Raw genomic sequence first — 21,618 nt, forward strand, 5'->3', positions numbered from 1 at the left:
GATAGGAAGGAATATCATTTTGTAATGTAGTTTCTCATATTTGAATTTCAGTTATAACAATTCTTAGATATAAAATTCAAGTGTTCATCAAGTTTTGGAAATCATTTGATTCCCTCCTTTTCAATTTGTTTAACAAATTTTCATCTATCTACTCCTTCATCCATATTTTTTAAAGCTATAATTAATAAATAGCCACACAAGTTGCATTCTTTTTACGGAAGAATAGTCAGCAGCGAACTTATTGGGCAATGACATTTAATCATGTCTGAGTGTCTTAACAATATTATTGTGTAATATATGACAAGGGCATTGATCGTCTAAAGGCCACTTAGGAACAAAGAGATTTTCAAATCAATGGCATACAGCAGTGATTCTCTACGTTTTCGACATATGGCAGGCATCTTTTGGATTTTAATTTTCTTTTGTGAGCCATGATGTTAAAGCTCAAAATCATGTTGATGATTTTTGAGTCTAATTAGCACTAAAATATATAAAAGAAAATTTTTTATGACACTAGTATAACTTCAATGTGACAATAGTTATTATGATCTACAAACTATAGTGGGCTGATTAAAGAAATCACACTTCTATTTAATAGTCATTTTATTAACAATAATTTATCTTAAAATAAAAATATATCTAAATTAATAAACAACAAACAGTAATTTAACAAATTTCTATAACAAAAACATATATATTCCTTTTAACAAACTGCACCAAAGAAAATTTTTAATGATGTAGCATAATACAGAATCAAATCTAACATGAAAATTAAAAAAACATTGAAGGTAAATTTAATTAATGAATGGTATTGTACATATTGATATAGTAGATTCTTTTAAGGAAAGTTGATAAAAATAAACATTGTTAGAAACTGAATATGTAATGTCAGTTTTTGAGCTTATTCTAATAACTAAATGAAACAATAATTAAGAAGCACATTTATTAATCTGTAATTTTCGAAAGTGAAAAAATAAACTAAAACATTAAAGTTAATAATGGTATGTATTTTATACATAGTTACAAATAAAAACCAATCCAAAAACTACTGAAAACAATGGTAGTTACATAGTGGCTGTTATCTTAAAGAACGCTTTCTTTCATCATATATATATTTATATGTATGGCATGATATTAACATACTATTAATTTTTTTTTCCACGGCTCCTACATTTTCCATAAACAAATATGAAGAAATCACTATTTTTTAAAGTGACTGAGGTAGTATGTAGTGACATATTATTAACTCTTCTTTTTTAAAAATCAAATGATGAAAGTAAAAATTGGGTAATCCAGTTCTGTGTTATTCATTTTTTAATGATTGTATCTTGTAAAATGATTATTGAGTAGATATAAAAATTTAGAAATATTCCTCTTTCTAAAGTAACCCCAGTACCTATCAATAAAACAAAACAAGAACTGAATTATATGATTCATTAAAAAAAAAAAGAAATATGAATGTTTTTAAAAGTACCACTTTCTTTGTACTTTGTAAAAATCGGATTACTTATTTTTTTTTTTGGCAGGTAATAACAAAAATAATTGAATAATTTCTTATATTTAAACTTTTAGAATAATGAGAAACTAATAACTAGTAAGTCATGATTATAAATGGATAACAGGGTCTGGGAAGTGGTCAACAAAGGATCTCAAATTAGTAAAAACTATTTATTAATAGGTAATTACTAGTTATAAAATTTATAAGGAAAGTTGATTTGAGGAAAGTTGAATTGAGGAAAGTTTTTTGAACCGCAACCAAGACCATCTTATCCTTCATTATCTGTACCATCAATTTAATAAGTTCCAATATAATTCATATTAAAAAATTAACAAACATTTATGTTAGGCGATAAATGCACATACAGACTGTTTATTATATATTAGAAAAATAAATAAAAATGGTTTAGCACTATCAAACAATGTTTTCCTCATGTTATACAGAGGATAAGAGAAATAAACTTTTTATTCAAAAACATTTTGTACTCTAAGGTATCCCTGGTAACTAAATTTCCAAATTAAAATTTAGCATATTGCTAAGTATATTTCCTAATAATGAAACAAGTCTTTCCAAAATGATGCCATTGATTTTATAAAAACTGTCTAATCATCAACATATGATTAGAATTGTAAAATCCAATTTCTGTATTTATATAGTCATATAGCCTAGATAAAATCCCACCCAAAATTTCCAATTCATCAGATAATATTGTAATATTAACAATCATCAATCACATTATGCAGCAAAGCATCGATATAAGGAAGCCCACAAGCAATAACACACACAATTTCCTAGAAGTAATAATAAGGATACCACTTTTGTTAGATACAGTATATTAAACAATCATGAACCATATATAAAAATAAAATTTATTTGGAATACATTTCAATCAATTTATACAGTAAACTTACTCTTACATGATATTAGCTCATCTGTCCCCGAAACACAACGAAAATTCTTGTGAAATATTTTTTTCTTTTGAGAAATAAATACTAGGCCGTTACAGGAGCTATGCTAAATTTTAGGCTTGTATACTTTTGCTACTATTAGGTAGCTCTGCTGCTAGTCCTCATTTATGTTTTGTGACTCGACAGTACTCTTTAGTTCGACCTTCAATGTCAACTACCCTGCTAGGTAAAGTCCATAAATAGTTAAGTAGGGTTGGTTTATCAAACAAATGAGTCCAAGTAAAAAGAGATGATTTATAAAAATTCTTTACTTGTTCCACTATCACAAGGCTGTGCTATAAAATTTAATTAATTGTGTCAAATTTTTGTTTACGAGCAGTTTAAAACTTTACCAACACCTCAGTCATCCCTGGCAACCACAGTTAAATTTTTACAAATGAGATAAAGCCAGTGCAAAGCAGCCATTGCCACTATAATAGAACATGAGGGGAAAAAAAAAACTTCCATGATAAATGAATTTATAGTAAACTAAATTTTTATTCATTATATGTAATGATATATAATTACTTGATAGATTGTGAAAGATACACTAATTATAGTCCCAGCAATGATGGAAAAAGAGAAAATATACTGTATAAATCTCTCATCAGTTAACCTTTTTATATAAATGATGCCTATAGACACTTAGACTTCAGGGTGTACAAGAATGACATTCAAACATACCCTAAATATTTATAATAATAAAAATAAATATAAAGACAGACATATATTTACAAAAATGCTATAGGTTTTTATGTCAACTAATTAATCCTTTTTTTCATATTTCCAACGTGTATAAACATCTTTCATCTTTCACAGTAGGCAATCAAAGTTATTAAGTACAAATACTTTTAATGTCCACTATTATTTTTTTAATGAAAAATTGTAAAAATATAACATAATCTTATTCCATAAAATAAGCTTGAAATCTTAAACGAACTCCTGAAGATTTATTAATAAGGTATTAAAAAATATTTGTTTTTAGCGTTCCTCATAGATTTTATGTGTATCAAAGAGTTAACAGGGAAAAATTACGAGATGTAGCGGACAATATTAAATAGGACACATAAATAAACATTATTAACCATAAACAGTTAACTCTTATAAGCCATTGTAAACGAAACTAACAGGAAATACGATTTTTTTTTTTTTTCAGTACCAGTACATAATTGTCCAAAAACATGAATACTTATAAGTGATCAGTCATTTATAATAAATCCATTTGCTTATCTACATAAATTCTGTTTTTAATAAAATGAAATAGGATTAATTTTTAAAAATTTAAAATAAAAGACAATCAATAATTTAATGATGATTAATAATGCCATTAAATTTTCTAACAGAAAATAATGAAAAATTGAGCAACTTTACAATTTAATGACTGCTGATCAAACTATAGAAGGAATCATCAGTTCTATTAAGTATTGCAAGTCATTTTGATATGATTTATTAAATAGTTCATAACTTTATTTGTAATGATAAATATCAAATTAAAAATTAAGAAGAAATTTATCAAATGTTCATCATGGATGTACTTCCCTCAACAAGTAAAACTTTATTAAAACACTAAAGTAAACCTTACACCAACAATTTAAATCATTATAATAATTATTTACAAATCATACACAATGAGTATAAGAGATGGATAATACTTCATCCATCACGATCACCAAAAAAGTAAATCAGCTATACTAAAAGTATTGAGAAAAGTACAAAAAATATATAAATATTTTTAAAAGGCAAATAATTAATTAACTTTTTTTGAAGTTGGAAACCTTAAAAATTATACCCAGGAGGAGATACAATTTCCAAATAGTGTTATAAAAGTTCCTAGGAACTGCAAAACTCAGAATTGAAGTTTTATAAGACAGATTTATTTTTTGATACATGTTTTTGGAATATATAAAAGTAATTATTAAAATAAGGATCCACAACAGAAAAAATATTAAAGAAAACTTAATGGCATAATTACATGGAGAAGGAATATTTGCCTTCAGCATAACATGGAGGCCTTAACTGGGAATGAAAATAAGTAAATAACCGGAATACGTAAGCTTCAATTAAAATTATAAAATAAAATCTATATTTATTATAAAACAACAACATAAATTTGAGGCACTGACATCACAAGATAAATTAGAACAATAAATCTTTTACTCAGAGTTTTTTTATTAGATATAATATTAAGCACATAAGTGTTATTTTAAAAAAAAAAATTTAGATTTGTTTTAAAGAAGGACTAAATTAACATTATCATTTTATCAAGGGTAATACTGTCTTTGGCTCTCTTAAAGACTAATAAACCATCAACTGAAAAACTAAAATACTGAAGTAAAAAAAGAAAGTCAGATACTGAAATTACGAATGTAATGAAAAATGCATTTACACAATCAAAATTAAAAAATTTATTAAATATACATTTTTGAATACATATTGCTTTTAAAGTAAGGAATTATTTAACCTATTACTTAGGAATAATTTGGCAGAGACATTGAAATTACCAGATCAATTTATTAAATGATGGTGATAAGATAAATGAGCCATAGTAATAATAATATTACAATTGTGGACCAGATTAATAACATGCCAAATAAATTGCATATTAACACGTTATAATGTTGGAAAAACAATGAGAAAAGAAAATTAGAAGGCAGGTCTCAACATTTCAAAGAGCTTATGAGTACATATTTACAAGCACTTAATAATTTAGTTATCTCAATGGTCATGAGGAGGAATTGACGATTACATGTTTATTTGCCAGCATAATTTACCTCTTATAGGGATCAAAAATGACAGGATTAATTAATATCATAAACAAATATTAAAGCAACAACATTTAAAGTTGATAATATTTTTTTAGAAAGTCTATTGAAATATTTGAATAGTTACTGAGCAATGAAATATCATTTGAGTTAAAACAATTACATTGACATGGACAAAGCATATTAAATAGAAATCAACAGTAATAAATATTACCATAGTAAGATGTTATTTCTTAAAACAGGAGTACCCTATATTGAGAACAACGATAATCATCAATATACTAAATAAGTGATAAAATGAAACATTTTTGCAATGAAAAAGGAGAGTGCTATGACGTAGATTTGAAACACAGGTAACTAAAATCAGAAGAAATTAATAAATATCTTGGTAACAAACTGTCAGTGGGGGAAAAACTTTAAATCCAGAAATTAGTAAAATAAGAAAAGAAAAGTAAAATATATACATTATAAAGCATACCATCCATTTTAGACTGATGTACAATGAAAAATGATCACAATTTTTGAGAAATTTTGAAACATTTTTATCTGAGGATTACACTTTTTTTTAGATATCATACAATTCCTCTAAATTGACAAGGATTTGGAAATCTTGTTGACTTAGATTAAAAATTTCTTTCTTTTCAGATAAAAAATAAGAATAAATTTAGCATCATATTACCTCTAGATAAAATTAATAACCTAGTTTCAGCAACAGTAGTCAATTAATTTTAATTAAAATTTGGTCATAAGATACACAAAACACATGATTCGTTTATGGGGCCATTACACTAGTTCTAATACTTAAAATTTTTGGCAACATCGATAAACATAGTTACTAGTCCAGGTTTATAATAGCCAGAACTTAAGCTATTATTAAGCATAAACTGTGTATTATGCAAATAGCTTAAAACTTTATTTATTCTTAGTTTTCATTATTGCTTTTTATTTTCATACATATTATTTTGTATATGATTTATTTTTTAGTTTGTCATTATTATTTGTTATTTTAATTAAGTATTCCAATTAATATATATAATTTAAGTACCAAGTTACACCATTTTTTAAAAAATATTTTAAAGCATGTGGTATTTTACTTAATATTTACTTCAAATTCTATTTATTATTAATGCATGATAATACATACATAATATTAACATTACACCAGTTATTTATCAAGTGAAAACTTACTCCTCTCTTTTACTCCAATGAATTTAGAATAAATGTTTCAATAAACAGACTTAATAATGTTCTTTCATATAATACATAAATCTGGCAAGGTCGAAGTCATTTATAAAAAATTATAAACATTTTACAATCATCAATAATAAAAAAAAAATTAAAAATAAAACTTTTAGTTAAATTGATTAACTAACCTATTGTTAAATCTCTCCTTCAGAAGGGAATACATTTTAATGAAAAAAAATAGCACCTTTAAAAAATGAAAGTGACTATTTAATTTTTTTCTAAAATAAAAAGAGGAAACCTATGAGATATAAATTTATAAAAATATTATTTACATTAAGGAATATATGTGCCCAATAGAATTTGAAATATGATAGAAAATATATTTTTATATATATATGTGTGTGTATATATACGCTATTATAATAATTTATGCTTCACTATATTAAATCTTTATTATGATCTAGCACCCGTTTAATATCAAGAATTCACAAAGAGCTGCTATTCCCTAACATATAAAAATGACAATTTATCAATCCACTTACCCAAAATATTCTGTAATATTTTGGGCTTCTAATAATAAAATATTTAAAGGCCATAAATCACAAATTTATACAAATTTAATAAATATTTTCAGGTTATATGATTAGGACTTTAGGAACAGAAAAAGAAAGCAGATTAATATTAAAAAAATTAAATTGTTTTAGAAACAATGTATTGCTTTCAAGTATTTTAAACGCATATTATTTTGAATAGATATGCTAAAATTCTATAACGATATCACAAATAATAAAAATAAACAATTTCAAGACAAATTTATAACAATTTCTAGGTTTCATTGGCGATATTGTTATTTTACTGATTATAATATTAATAAGTATTTTGTAAAGAAAATATTACTGACTTAGTAAATAAAAAAAAAAGTTTAAAAACATAAACCTGATACAAAAAAAAAAAAGGTTTCAAACTATGAACAAATAATTTTTTTATAGGGGTATAAAAGTATCCACATTATCATGAATCATTATGTAACCAAGATCTTAAAAAAATATCTTTTGTATGAGCAATATAACTTCAGTCCATATCTATTTCACACCAGAAAAAAAATTACTTCCCATAAATTTGAAAATCATTATTAACGTAACTAACAGACAATTTTGACAATAATTCATCACTGATAATCAAAAACCATAATTTATGAACAAAAGATAAATTTATTTAAATATGAATTATCAAAAAGGCAACTGGTGAAAATCAATAGAACTGTAAGTTGATTAATAATCAGCTGTATAGAAAATAATAAGAAGTAACTTTTTAGGTTGCAGTGATCAGATAAATGTAAGAATCTCTTCACTTTAGGGAATAATCAGAACAAGTTTTAAACCAACTTCAAAAAGCTGTCATTAAATGTATTTCAAAATGGTCAATATATTATAGTAAAGAAAAAAATTATTAAGTTCAAAACTTTGATTAATAATTCTCCTAATGATGAGATTAAAATCCAATCAATACCTTGTTTCCAATTTATCAATAATTTCTGAGATAGTGTTAGTTTCACCAACATGCTATCATTTGTGCTTAAAGTGTTTAAAATGCTTCATGGGAAAAAGAATAACAAAAACATAAAACTTAACCTTCATAAGTAATTATAAAAATCAAATTTATCATAAAACTAAACCTAGGATTTAAAATATATGAGATTCATAGTTGTCTCTCATGAGCCTTTGAAACAGGAAGTAAAGGGCTTCTTTTTTTCTCATCGGAAGAATCAGCAGTTTCAAAACCAGAATCTTCTTCTGACGGAAATATCCTAGTAAGACCTTGGTTCAGAAACACTTTACTCCTTATACATCTAATAAGACTTTCAAAGAAGTTTGGATAGCCATCATAACCTGTAAATAATAAATGTTATCAAACCATAAGCTGTTTCCTTAAAAAGTATACAATTTATTAATTAATTATTTATTTTTTTAATTAAATCATTAAAGTTGTATTAAAAAACCACCAGCATAGCAATATAGAACATCCTCTGATGATAAGGTTAGTTCATAATTTTGAGCAGAACTAGAAAACCGGGTGCCTAGGTGGTTCTCAACCCATAATTATGTGGACCACTCCACTGACTTCGAATAATGGGGATCCCCCCAGGAAAATGTTTTAAAAGTAGGTTGCTTAGATGTACATTATGACACACTTTTTAAGTGCATTTACCAGTTAAAACATTCTAATTTACATTAAAAGGAACAGATAGGTAAACAATGAACCTTACAATAAGTCCTCACAAAATATGCGTTGCTGGGCAACCTTCAAGACTTACCTCTTGGTCTTTCAGTCAGCAATAAGACATAAGGATGAAAGGCCGCTGGCCTTAGTTTTAAGCATCTTAAAAACAGTTGGTGACAAAAAAATATTTTCAACCCCTATACCAAATACAGAGCTTTAGCTATTAATCTCAACTCCTTCAAGAGAAAAAAATTGCTAATTAAGTAATTCTGGTTAATTGTGTTGTGTAAATTTTATATCAAACCATCCTGAGCAAATAGGTTAAAATTTACTTTACATTATTACAGAATGTAATAAGCTGATAGGTGAATAGCTCACCTGAGAAAACACTCCTTTATTAACCTCTTGCGCTACAGCTTAACTTCTGGTTGCCATGCCTCGCTTAACAATATAACATGCACTAAGGCATACATCGACACCATACATTACATTGAAGCCACACTGCATCAGCGAGAGCAAACCTTTAAGCAGTGCCTTAGCGCGTTGGTGGGGTCTTGCATAAAGAATTTTACACGGTTGAATGAATATTTACAACAACAATATTTTATTAATTGATAATCTACTTCTGTATGATAAATTTCAAAATATTTAGGAGTATGAAATGCCACAAGGCATTTCTTGCACTTCCAAGTAGTCTTGCAGCTTTTTTTTATGTTTGGCACACACTTTAAACCACCATGTTTGAGGATTTTTTTTAGCTTCTGTGGGCAAAAATTCCTTGGAAAATGGCTCCATTGTTTTGATTGTAAACAAAATGGTATATCACTAGCAGACAGCCTTCAACACTTTATGTATTCAGGCATAAATACAAATTCTAAAATCTGCTCTGCCAAATCTAATTGAAATTTTGAAAATGATTATTTTTTGCTTTTTTGTATATTTAATGTCTTCAAAAATAAACAATAAGCATTAAAAAGTGCAATATCCATTAGGTAAATATATATATATTTTTTAATAACTTTTTATGTATTTTCTTGTAAGTAAAAAAGAAGAAAAGTAGCTATCTTGGTGATCTACCACACCAATGCCATCGTTATACTCCAAGATGATATTGCGCTTTGTAACAGTAATATTATTTTTTTTTGTTGTTCAATTATTTTTTGTTGTCATTCATTTTATAATAGGGGTCGGTGAGACTAAAATAAAAAACTACAAGAATTTTCAGGTAAAAAAATCTGTACTATCCGATTCGGTCTAGTGCTCTGCTCAATTTTACCTTTCATTAACCCTACGGCCAAGGCTCAAAATGCCCGAGGATTTATTTCTCCTAGTTAGGATCATAAACAGCCATAATTTCTCAACATAACATATTTCCTACTAAACCAAGGTGCAAAAACCTGAGGTTGGAAGTGGTGTTCAGAAAATATTATAAAACAAAGGTACGAAGCCCTTAGGTTCCTTTCCAGGTGGGCAAGCCTTTATACTCCTTCTTAGGCCTCATAATTCTTTGCTGCTTAAAATAGATGGTGGTAACGTTTTTATGATGGGAGTTGTTTAGCTGTAATAAGCTATTGTGCATCTATATGACGAATTAATCATGTTTACAAGAATTATCTTATTCTTTTATACATCTGTATCATATTTAAACAAAACAAGCAAATAAAGCTGAACGCAAACAATATATACAAAAAAAATGTGTTTGTGAGAAGCTACCCATAAATAGAATTCCAATAGATGACTTTACAAAGTAACATTTATTTTTTTTAACATTTATTGCACTATTTCTTTTTCAGGATATCTCAAATGGTTAGGTAATCAAGGTTAAGTGCTAATGGGTGAATAAGATGTTTTTAATGAAAAGACAAATTTCTTTTCTTGGTCTGATCTGAAATAAATGGAATATTAGTGCTGCAAATTAATTTATTTTTGCATAATACAGAGAATCAAACACCTTTTTTTGGATAAGAGATCAAATTTTGATAGTTTGGTAAAATTACATAGTTCAATATTTCAATAAACTAGTAAATAGCTAAAATGGATTTAGCAGCAGTATATCGTAAGTTGGTTTTGAGACAATAATATTTATGGGATGATGCTATATATAAATCTGATTAAACAATTAATACAGCCTTTTTACTATGCCTGAGTTAATTATAAAAATATATCATATTAAATTACCTGGATAAGGGTTTATATCTATTATGGCATGGCGACCAGTCTTATTCTCAACAACAATGTCGACACCAAGCAGATTCATCCCAAGAACTGCTGTTATTATCTCAACAATATGCCCCAGGGTTGCAGGGTCTGCTTTGGTATGGCATTCATCGCTAGGTTCATCTTCATCCAGAACACTCAACGAAGAACTGGAGTCCGATTTGGACACATCGTGGCTATTAAAATATATTGTTTCTCTATCTAGAATACATAAAAAAAAAATTAAAATGCTAATGGGGTTTGACTTTTATTTACACAATTAAATTACAAATATATGTAAGTACAGTACATAAATTTGTTTCAAAATAATTAACACACATGAATATAATTTATAATATCACTAACCAATAGAATCTTGTATCTAGCAAAGACTGCTGAATATAAACAAAATTATTGATAATAGTACAATTTAAATTATCATACAAGTTTTAATAACTGATTAAAAACTTATGTTTAACTCAACCATTAACATGAAAAAAGAAATGCAGTTAATGATTACTTTATTACTTTCTAACAGTCATTTCAAAAAACAAGTGGATTTTTTTAGACTTAGGCAAGATGGCATGAAGATAGGCAAGGATTGATGAAGTATGGAGGCAGTGATTTGTGGGAAGCAATTTATGATTTTATTTGGGAGATATGGATGGAAGAAAATATACCAGAAGATTGAACAATAGCAGCAATATGTCCTATACATAAGAAAGGAGACAAGCTGACATGCGATAATTATAGAGGCATTGCTCTACTAAGCACAACCTATAAAATACTGACAGTGCTTCTACATAAAACAGTGTCCGATTTCACAGAAAATATTATAGGAGAATTTCAGGGAGGGTTCCGGCCCAGTAGATTTACAGCTGACCAGATATTCACCCTGAGGCAGGCAATGGAAAAGTGCTATGAGTATAACATAGACCTACATCTGCTATTTGTGGACTTTAAACAAGCTTATGACAATGTGGACAGAAAGGAACTTTTAAAAGCCATGGTAAAGGTAGGTATACTGAAAAAACTAGTCAGGCTGGTAAAAATGACACTAATGAACACTACCTGCTGAGTTAAGTCACACTCTACCAGGAATTTTCTGTGGAGAGTGGCTTGAGACAGAGGGATCCTCTGGCTCCTCTTCTATTTAATATAGCATTAGAAGTAGCTATTTGTTCAATCAGAACTAATCCAGGAGGGACCATTTACAATAGACTGTCTCAACATTTAGCACATGCAGATGATGTAGTCATTGCCGCAAGAACCCGAGCAGCATTAAAAGGAACATTCCAGGTATTCGAACAAGCAGCATATGAATTGGGCCTTAAGGTGAATGAAGGCAAGATGGATTACATGAAAAGATAAAAAGGGCCAGGATAGCAGCAGGAAATAAATGTTATTTCTCACTGCAGAAAATACTGAATTTTAGAGCTCTCTCTAAAAGGATGAGAGTGGTCATTTACAAAACCATCGTAAGGCCAGTAGTGTGATCTATGGGGGGAAAACATGGCCCTAGACAAGAAGAAAAGCAGAACAGATGCCCAACTCCTGGGAGAGAAAGGTATTGAGAAGGATATGGGAGTTTGGAGAAGAAGAAGGAATGAGGAACTGATAAATCTGTACAGGGAACCCAGCATCTTGGCTTTAATTAAAAGAGCAAGATTAAGATGGTTAGGACATGTTGAGAGGATGCCCGATGAAAAGATACCAAAAAAGATGGTTTAAGGCAAACTAGATGGAAAACCGAAAAGAGGACATCCCCGGATCAAATGACTGGACGATGTGGAGGAGGATTTGAAACTCTTGAAGGTTGGTAGATGGAAGGAGAAAGCAAGAGACAGTGTAGATTGGTTGGCTGTTGTGGAGGAGGCCTGGGTTCTTCCAGGACCGTAGTGCCATAATAATAATAATAATAATAAATAGACAAGATGATTCAATAGCACTAGATATGTTTCCATTTTTTTCAGTGGCTGAGATATGGGTATAGGAAACCTCCAATCAATAATTTTAAAATAAAATTGTGAAAGGAAATATTGAGTAACACAGATCATACTGGGGTGAAACTAACATTAACACATTAAATAAAAGAACAGCCTAGTAGCAGGAGAGGATAACTATAAACGCTAGGATTTTATTTTTGATTTATACATATCATCATCTGGACTGTGATATCTCTTACAACAGAAAAAAAAAATCAATGCAGCATTTTAGAGATGCCTAGTATCAATCATTGTTTTGTCTTATATCTATATAATTTCTTCTGGCATTAAGAAATTATTTATATTTTATTTTTTGATTGGTATAAAGCTTTTGAGAACTTGAGAGGTACCACAGCCTATGTGTTACCTTGAAACTCTACCTCAAATTTTGAGGTGTTGAGATTTCTTTGTTTCCAGACTGATTACAAAGAATCATTATTGAAAATAATCTATATTTCTAAAAATTAATGTATGTACTTTCATTCCCTATAGCCTCCCTCCTAAACTATCCAACTGCTTGTGCTAAAATTTACACGAAAACTTCGTTAAGGCCAGGAAAGGAATCCTTAGAAGTATGGTAGTTACCAGCCCAACTGTTAAGTTACAGCTACTCTAGAAGTGGAAAAATAACCATATATTAAACTACTTCCATACTTATGTGTCAGTAACCATCATGACAACTTCATACCCACGGAAACTAATTTTCTACAGAAACTTTTTAATAGGTTTAAAATTAGTGAGTAGAAAGATGATATTTTACAAACAAAATCTGAGGGAAAGATTTAAAACACTTCATAAAAAGTGTGAAGTTTGAAACTATATTGTCATTTAGACAAATTAATTGTGGATTTGATCCTAATCCTTGAAACTGAACATCATTTAATAGAGTAATTTGTATTTTAGAGAATTAATAACCTTAATAATAAGTTGTTACTATCTGAATTGTAATTATATTAATTATGTTTATGCAGCTATTATTGTTTGTGAAAAAAGAGTAATAAATGAATAAATATGTATTTTTCCCATATTTAAATCAGTTACCAAACTGAAGACACCTTATGTTGTCAATTTTTTTCCAGTGATTGATTCTATTTCAAAATTAATTCTTATTATTTTCCCTTAAATTCTCAGAATGATTATGGAGAAATGGGTTTTGGTGATGTTAGCACATAAGCCAAATGGTATTTTGTCAATAGGAGACACATATTTAAAAAATTAAATCTGTACTGCAACAACCCATGAAGGGTCACAGGTTTAGTACTTTGTAAGGAAGTATTATTACTAGGCTAACGGTTGTGTAAGAAGGTGATTAGGTCACAATCACGCTCAACCACCAGATTTTTCCCAATTAAGGGTACCCACTTTATGAGGCTGGATGGATCCTGAAGGGCTTCCTCACCTCCAGGATTGAATAACGGCTAAATTAACAGAATAAATAATTATGTGAATCCAGGTCCTTGGACTGGAGCAGTACAGTGCCACATCACTGAACTATCCTACTCAACAAAGATTTAAAAAAAAAAATAAATTATCTTTTTAAGCAACTAAGTATTAATTTTAGGAGTTTTATCCTAAAGATATCCACAAGAATATCGCATTTCATTTTACCTGGATCAGGATAAAAGTTTTTCAGTGAAGGTCTTTCCACTATGTGGTATTCTCCTCCAATAATAAATAATTTGTACAAAACTGCATTATGATTCACAAATGCATGGGCAACACAAGGTGGCTGGCAATCCTTTAATCCCTTCTCATTAAATACAATTGCCATCTGTGGAACCAACAATATTAAAAAAATTATAATATGTATTGTGCTATATTATGTTATACCATAAGATTGAGCATTATAAAAAAAAAAAAAAAAGAAATTGAGTTACTAATAATAGACCAGTACTTGATAAATACATTACTTAATTGATTAAAGGGCAATTACTTCATATTTTGATATCATAACAATAACGGACAAATTTTAACAATAAATGTCAGACTATTAAATAAAATAAAATAAGGAAACATTATATTAAAAAAATTATAATGCCCAGTATTTTTCATGTAAAAAAGTTAATTTATTTAAAAATTACTGTTTATAGAATCAGAACTGACAATCAAGAAGCCACTCATCATTTCAAAAAGAAGAATGAGATATTATAAATAATTAAGTTTAAATTATGTATTCAGCTGTGGAATAACAGTCAACGGTTAAAATTAGTAACCCACAATTCTACAAAGATATATTGATCTGTTCAGCCTTCATATATTTATATATCAAACAAACTTATACAAAATGGAATAATAAAGTTATATTTAATTATTAAAAAGTTTAAAAAAATTAAAACTTACATTATGGCAATCTGTGCCATTGGCAACTGAAGGTTTACAAACTGGAAAGAAATAGAACATTTTATAATATATATATAAATAAATATACAAAAAAAATAATATTTTAAATTTGCATAAAGCTATTACCTACCAAATGGAAATTTTACACCAGCTTCCTTCAAGGTTTGCAAATTTACATGTATGTCATTTGAAGTAAGTTCAACAAAAGGCGGAGTAAAAACATCTGGAAAATATTTTTGTATATATTTTATAAGCTTCATTTTTTATGTTTCAAAATGAAAAAAAAAAAAAGTTTAAAGGCAAGGTAGTACAAAAGGTAAAGTAAAAACAGCTCGAATGAATGTTCAAGATACTTTAAAACTTTTTTCTTTTTTTTTTTGTAATTTGAAATAGGAGTAAAGTAGTTTTTCATCATGAATGAACTATCTACTCTGTTGAATTAACCATTGTTAGTATGATGCATTTTCATTAATCTATATAAAAAAGAAAAAATCTGAATGGTATACTATTAACTGACAAAATGGTCTAGAATTCCAATCATTACATTGGAATGAGAATCAAATATTCTTACAAGTTCATTCTAAAAATACCAACTGGAGTCCTCTTTATCAGTTAGAACTGGTAAAGTAAAGATTCTTGATCTGAATTGTAAACAAAATAATCTTGACAAAAAACTAAGCCAATAATATCAGAGTAATAAAACATTGACTTTATTAAAAAGAGCCATATATTAAAAAAATAGTAGATTAAGATAACAATTCAAATACTTGTAGAAAAAGGGAAAGAACTTTATTTAAAATACAACAAATGTAAGTAAATTATTATTAGTCAAAAATTAAATAATAAAAGTTAAAAAACATTGAAAAAAAAATACACTTTAGTGTCAAAGAACAACGTACACTCAAAGTCACTTCAGATATATGATGATGTTCAAATCACAATTCATAACAAATCATAATTATTAGCAAATTGAATACATTTATTCAAATTAAATAAAAATCTAACAATATTTGATTAAACAGTTGGTGACTAATCATAAAGCTGAGAGAACTTATTCTTAAAAAGATGGATCAAAATTAAACAACCTTGACCTAATATAAGTTTTCTCGCCATGAATATTTACAAAAAAAATAAGGTATTGATCAGAAAAAAAAAAATACTGTAACCATGTCCTTAAAATTAAGATAATAACAGATATTTTACCTATATTATGTAGATCGCTATCATGCACGACCCTATATGATGTGAATCTATCCAGGAGTTTTTTTACATTTTCCAAAGGATCAATTATGAGAACTTCTGGATGAAGTTTAATGTAGTTCTCAACATGTTCAATTATTTCACATGCCTTAAAAAATATAATTGGCTTTATAATTCCACTACATTAACATGTATATTAATACTATATACCAAATAAATAAGTGAAATAAATTATTTACTAATCATGTAATACTAAAAATAATATGGATTTATCAAAAATTTGTATTGGTTTGTAGCATTGTTAGCAACAGCTATGTATGGAATCCTCATTAACATACTAGGCCGTCCTTGCTTCAATGCCTGCTATAAATCACTTTTTTCTTCTAACAAAAACATTTTTAGGTAGAAAGTAAATAACACTGTAGAATTGATTTCAATATTGTAAAACAAATATATAAGGCCAGATTTTTCTTACAAGTCAAACATAATTTGAAAATGTTTATTAAAGCTAATGTGGAAGTATGAAGTACATCATGGGTTATTTATGACATCGTGAGTATTACTAAGATAAATTTTGATGACTAATCATTATAAAACAAATATATAACTATGAATTCAGATGTACATATGCCAGTAAATATTATAATTCTTTTATCAAATGAAAAATCTAAAGTGCTTAGGTGAAACAATGGAGCTCTCTTAGAATTTAAGATTAAAAAACAGCTCCAAACTACTTTAACACTCAACTTGATAGTAATTGAAAAACATGTGTATAAACAAACACTACTTAATTTGTTTAACAAAATGAATTGATGATCACAGCAAACCAAAATGAGTATCAGTAAAATCAATGTAATATCACTAATAACAAACAAGTACATTACCCTTTTCTCTCCTCTTAATGACTGGGCAATAATATCTGTTAATTTATGAATTATCACGGTAAATGGGCCTTGTTCTTCTAATGGGCGATTCAAATCTACCTAAAACCAATCAGAAGGTAGCAGCGGTGAAACAAACAAAATGAACAACTGAACTAAATCATTGGTAAGTAACATCACAATATACAAAACAGAGTAATAATAAAATTTAGGGTTCTGTACATATTGTGGTTATTTAAAAACCATTGGCTATGTTAACAATGGATAGTGATAAAAATATATTCAATACCAGAGAACTACTTCAGATAAAGGGATGATTTACCTTCACTAGATCAAATCCATGACTCCTGCAATAAAAACCTTTATCAGAAAAATCGGTGGAAGTCTTTAATCCATTAAAAATTATACCAGCAAAAAATTTGGATAATGTATGGTATAAATTTTTAGAAATATATATATGAAATTTTATACTACCTTGACACTTTGGCAAACTCTGACCAGTTTAATTTTTGGCTTTTTTTCTCTGACATCCAATACCCAATAATCTTCCTCTGTTTGTTTTTCGATGATTCCATTTCGTTCACTGCCTTGTGTTAGCTTTCATTTATTACACTATATGCTTCTAAAAGCGAAATATATTAATAACTACCGCATTAATCAACGTAACCTATCAGTAAGATAGCTCAACAAACTCGAAAACGTTTCCGATGTCAGATAATACAAGTTAACCATCATCACAGAACAACGTCTCAAAAGCAACTGCGACTTGGTTAGAGAGGGGAGGCTCCTAGCTCTTACATAAACATACACAAACACACGCGCACTACTGTCTTTTATTATCACAGTGTTGCTCCCCGTTCTGCTTCTAAACACTTGGTTAAAGAAGTTTTTGAAAATAGGTAATTCAGTTAGTCTATATTTTGATATAAAATACAAATAAATTTCACAATCAATTAACTATTATTTATTAGTTGATATATTGCGTTGATTGATATAATGGAAAGGAGGGCTCTATTGACAGCATTCATTGGTCAAAGCAAAGAAAAAGTTTGTAACAATAAATTCAGAATACGCTATACTAATCATGGCATACTATATTCAAAATGTTTTTTGGAAAAAAAAAGTAAGTCAAGTTGGTCGTTAATAATTTCCCTTACTATGAACTCCACATAGAGGTAAGTTGAAGTAAAAAATTAATAATTACTTTTTACTTTCAGTTACCTATATATGAAATATATAGTAAGGGGAAGTATTGTGTTCGAGAAAAAAATTCAAATTCCAGTTTGCGACAGAAAAGCACGTTTTGAGGCCCTCTGAGTCCATATAACAAAGGCTCGTAAAATGGTACACAAAATGGTAAAGAAAGCCACGTACGGTCTAAGTAAACGTGTGTGAGAACAGAATGACTCACAGCAGTTCTCACTGTTACTAATAAAAAATAATTGATAAACACAAAATATTAAAGAATTTTAAGTATTATTAAATGAGAAAAATGGAAGCATAGATCCGATTTAAACGGGAAAAGGCGAGACTAACCGACCTTTCTCGATTGTAGCTTATGTATGCGGCTACGTTATATTTTGTAACATTGTTGTATTGCTGATAAGAGCAAAATTTATATTCGTTATTCCTACCTAGAGAAACCCTAAAATATGAATTTTTACAACAGAAAAAGAAAAGAAAAAAAAAACATGATAGTGAATCTCTTTGACGCAGAACACTAAAGAAAGACATAACTTAAAGAGTGCTGAACGAACCGCTACAGGCGTTGCGCCGTAGATATGATAAATGGGGTATAAAACGCACTAATCAAGGAACCATAGGTAACTGTGACGTGTGCCTGAGTGGGAAATACGATGCCAAAACAAGCGATACTGGAGGAGACGCCCACTGCAGAAGCAACGCTAAGTGATCCTCAAGCGGATTCATTTACATGGAAGAGATATAAGTGGGTCACAGTAGTCTACGACTTTAGTAATCTAATAATGGCGTACCAGAAGAAAGATAGGTCAGCGGAAGCTGTGTTAATAGCTCTTCGCTTGTGGTTCCAATTTTATGGCTTACTGAACAGAATTTCGCCTGACAGTGGAAGAGATAAATAACGCAAGCGCAAAGGAAAAGATGAGGGAATGTCTTGGAGATGGTGTGTCACCTTAACACTCTGGGATATTCTAAGAGCCGAGGAGGGATTGGAAGGTTTCACAGTACCCTCAGTGACTACCTGTACAAGTAAGTACATTGCCTTGCAATATGGCCCTCATTCCCGCACTAGAATCATCTCGTGCGCGAGAACTGTCCGGTTATAACTCAACTATGACATCTCTCTAGCCTCTTTCCGTCCTCCGTTCTTGGGTCCACTGATCTACCTAGATCATTTTTCTCCAGTCCCACTCTTTTCTGGTCCGCCGTCCTTGAACTCTCTCCAACTTCAAAAGGTCGGTGTAACTCTCTGGCAGATATATGATAACCTTGTCTATTAGATCTCTTCGATTTTCATCAAAGACTCGAGCTGTACTTTTAGTGTCATCAACAGGAATCCCATTATTTCCTGGATCTCCACCACCCTTCTCGTTTCTCTCATTTCTTTCAGTAATTTGGTTGAAACGGGCGAGAAAAACTCTAGTAAACTGCTCATCCACCTGCTGGCACTGAACACCTTTTTCAATCTTTCTCTCACAAGGCTCCACGCCGTTACCTCGTCGGCCAGAATCTGGTTCAAAATGCTCCTTTTGTTTATACATACAACTGCAGCCCTTAATGCATTTTATCAATCCAGAATGTTCAAATCTACTTTTGCCTCTATTCGTGCCATTAAGCGGTCTCCAATCATTTATGAAATGATTCAATTAACCAGTCTCTTCAACGAATTTGTCAAAATTTGAAACGGCCTTCCTCAAGTCCAAGGCCGTCGATATACTAACTTAGATCCATTCCAAAGCATTCCTATGCGCCGCCGCCAAAGTCATGTACGATAGTGGTGGGAATTCTGGGTACAATCAGGACAGCCGGTCTTACTATTCTAATGTTAGCCATGTTGGATATTTTTAAAAGAGGAGAAAAAAAAATTGAATAGAGAAAGGAAAAAAATGGTTTCCAGAGTGACCAAAAAATGGTCTTTTACACTATTTACAGGTGACGGGTTTCAGCACTTTATGTGGAAAACGCGGAGAGACTGTGTCCGAAATGACAGGATCAGGGAGGAGCTAAAGATAAGCCCAATGTTGAAAACTCTGGAGAGGAGGCAGATGATGTGGTATGGCCATGTCTGCCGTATGGACTACCAATCAAAACACTAGAGGTGAGGCCAGCCGTATGGAAAGAATTGGACGGCAAAGAGGGAAGACTCTGGAAGAAATGAAGAACCTTGCCAGGGATAGGAACGCATGGAACCGATGGTTGGAAGTACCAATTTAAGAGATCAAATATACATTAAATAAAACTTTTATGATTGTCATCAAATACTTGGTTGTTGGATCTTATAATAATGTAATATATTTAGTGTTACACAAATTTAAACTTTTGTAGTACAAAACGTATCAATGAAAGGTTTAAGAAAGTTACTCATCTGCTTTGCTGATTCAAGCTCTAGTAGATTATTTCATCATCAGAATCACACTTAGTGGTAAAATAATCAATGTGATTATTATATCAATCTGATTATTTTATGTTTAAGTACTCTGATGGTTATTTTACACTACATAAAATAATCTGTTGATACTAATAAAATCTTTTACATTAAGCCATTAATTGAAATTAAAATAATCAATCAAAAGAGAAAAATTATAAATAGTACATAGAAACATTTGTCACCAGTGGTTGTTAATACAGATGCTCTTATCCTAATTTCCTGCTCTCACTTGAGAGAATTATACAAATGTAATTGAAAAAAGGAAACCGTACTCAATCATTACCTCACTCTGATTTGAGTTTTAAAAATGTGACCGTACTGATAGAGTTCAGATGGCCTCGTCGTCCTAAAGAAGAAGTAAAAAGATGCCTAAACCATCATTCAACCTCCACGTAAGCAGTGACCTAAGGTTATCAGAATATTTTCCCGTTTAAAAAGAAATAACAATTTAAAAGGAAATTGTAAACAAAAAAAATTAATTGTATTTTCTTCGTTCCTTACCTCTTGGCAATACGAGTGGGTTAGGTAAAAGTAGTACATGCCACTTCTACTTTATTCTTCAGCATCTGTCCGGTACGTCCAACACGCCTGGTCCGCATCAGTCCGGTTGTCACCTCCAGTACGCAGCCTAGTCCAGCCCTCCTGGTCTCATCCTGCTTCTTCGCTGTCATCTTCGTCATCTTCCATTGGTCGCCGACCCCGGGTGGTCGAGCCCTTCCCAATGTAAAATGCGTTGGCCCGACCACCTCCCTCCACCCGTAGATGAATTCCCTGAA

General features: G+C 29.7%; 1 protein-coding gene and 1 long non-coding RNA gene across 2 annotated transcripts; one reads left to right on the plus strand and one right to left on the minus strand.

The window, feature by feature from the left end:
- Positions 1-585: 585 nt before the first annotated feature.
- LOC106683832 (inositol-tetrakisphosphate 1-kinase) lies at positions 586-17,993 on the minus strand. Its single transcript, XM_014425549.3, has 9 exons — positions 17,689-17,993; positions 17,537-17,561; positions 17,218-17,316; positions 16,337-16,481; positions 15,264-15,356; positions 15,134-15,174; positions 14,402-14,564; positions 10,791-11,030; positions 586-8,281 (listed from the first exon to the last, which is right to left on the minus strand). The coding sequence occupies exons 1-9, from the start codon at positions 17,787-17,789 to the stop codon at positions 8,091-8,093; spliced, it is 1,098 nt and encodes a 365-aa protein (XP_014281035.1). The 5' UTR covers positions 17,790-17,993; the 3' UTR covers positions 586-8,090.
- Positions 17,248-20,673, plus strand: LOC106683833 (uncharacterized). The gene is made up of 2 exons (XR_001343599.2): positions 17,248-17,380; positions 20,347-20,673. It is a non-coding gene; the product is annotated as an uncharacterized lncRNA (long non-coding RNA).
- The last annotated feature ends 945 nt before the right edge of the window (positions 20,674-21,618 follow it).

The sequence above is a fragment of the Halyomorpha halys genome, unplaced genomic scaffold (genome assembly GCF_000696795.3).
Source record: "Halyomorpha halys isolate HHAL.00 unplaced genomic scaffold, Hhal_1.1 Scaffold519.1, whole genome shotgun sequence".
Taxonomy (NCBI): Eukaryota; Metazoa; Arthropoda; class Insecta; order Hemiptera; family Pentatomidae; genus Halyomorpha; species Halyomorpha halys.

Excerpts from the sequence above, each read along its gene's own strand:
- LOC106683832 (XM_014425549.3), bottom strand. The coding sequence starts at position 17,789 with ATGGAATCATCGAAAAACAAACAGAGGAAGATTATTGGGTATTGGATG. Across the intron at positions 15,175-15,263 it reads TGGTGTAAAATTTCCATTTG|TTTGTAAACCTTCAGTTGCC; the intron begins GTAGGTAATAGC and ends ATTTCTTTCCAG. Across the intron at positions 8,282-10,790 it reads AGATATAAACCCTTATCCAG|GTTATGATGGCTATCCAAAC; the intron begins GTAATTTAATAT and ends TATTATTTACAG.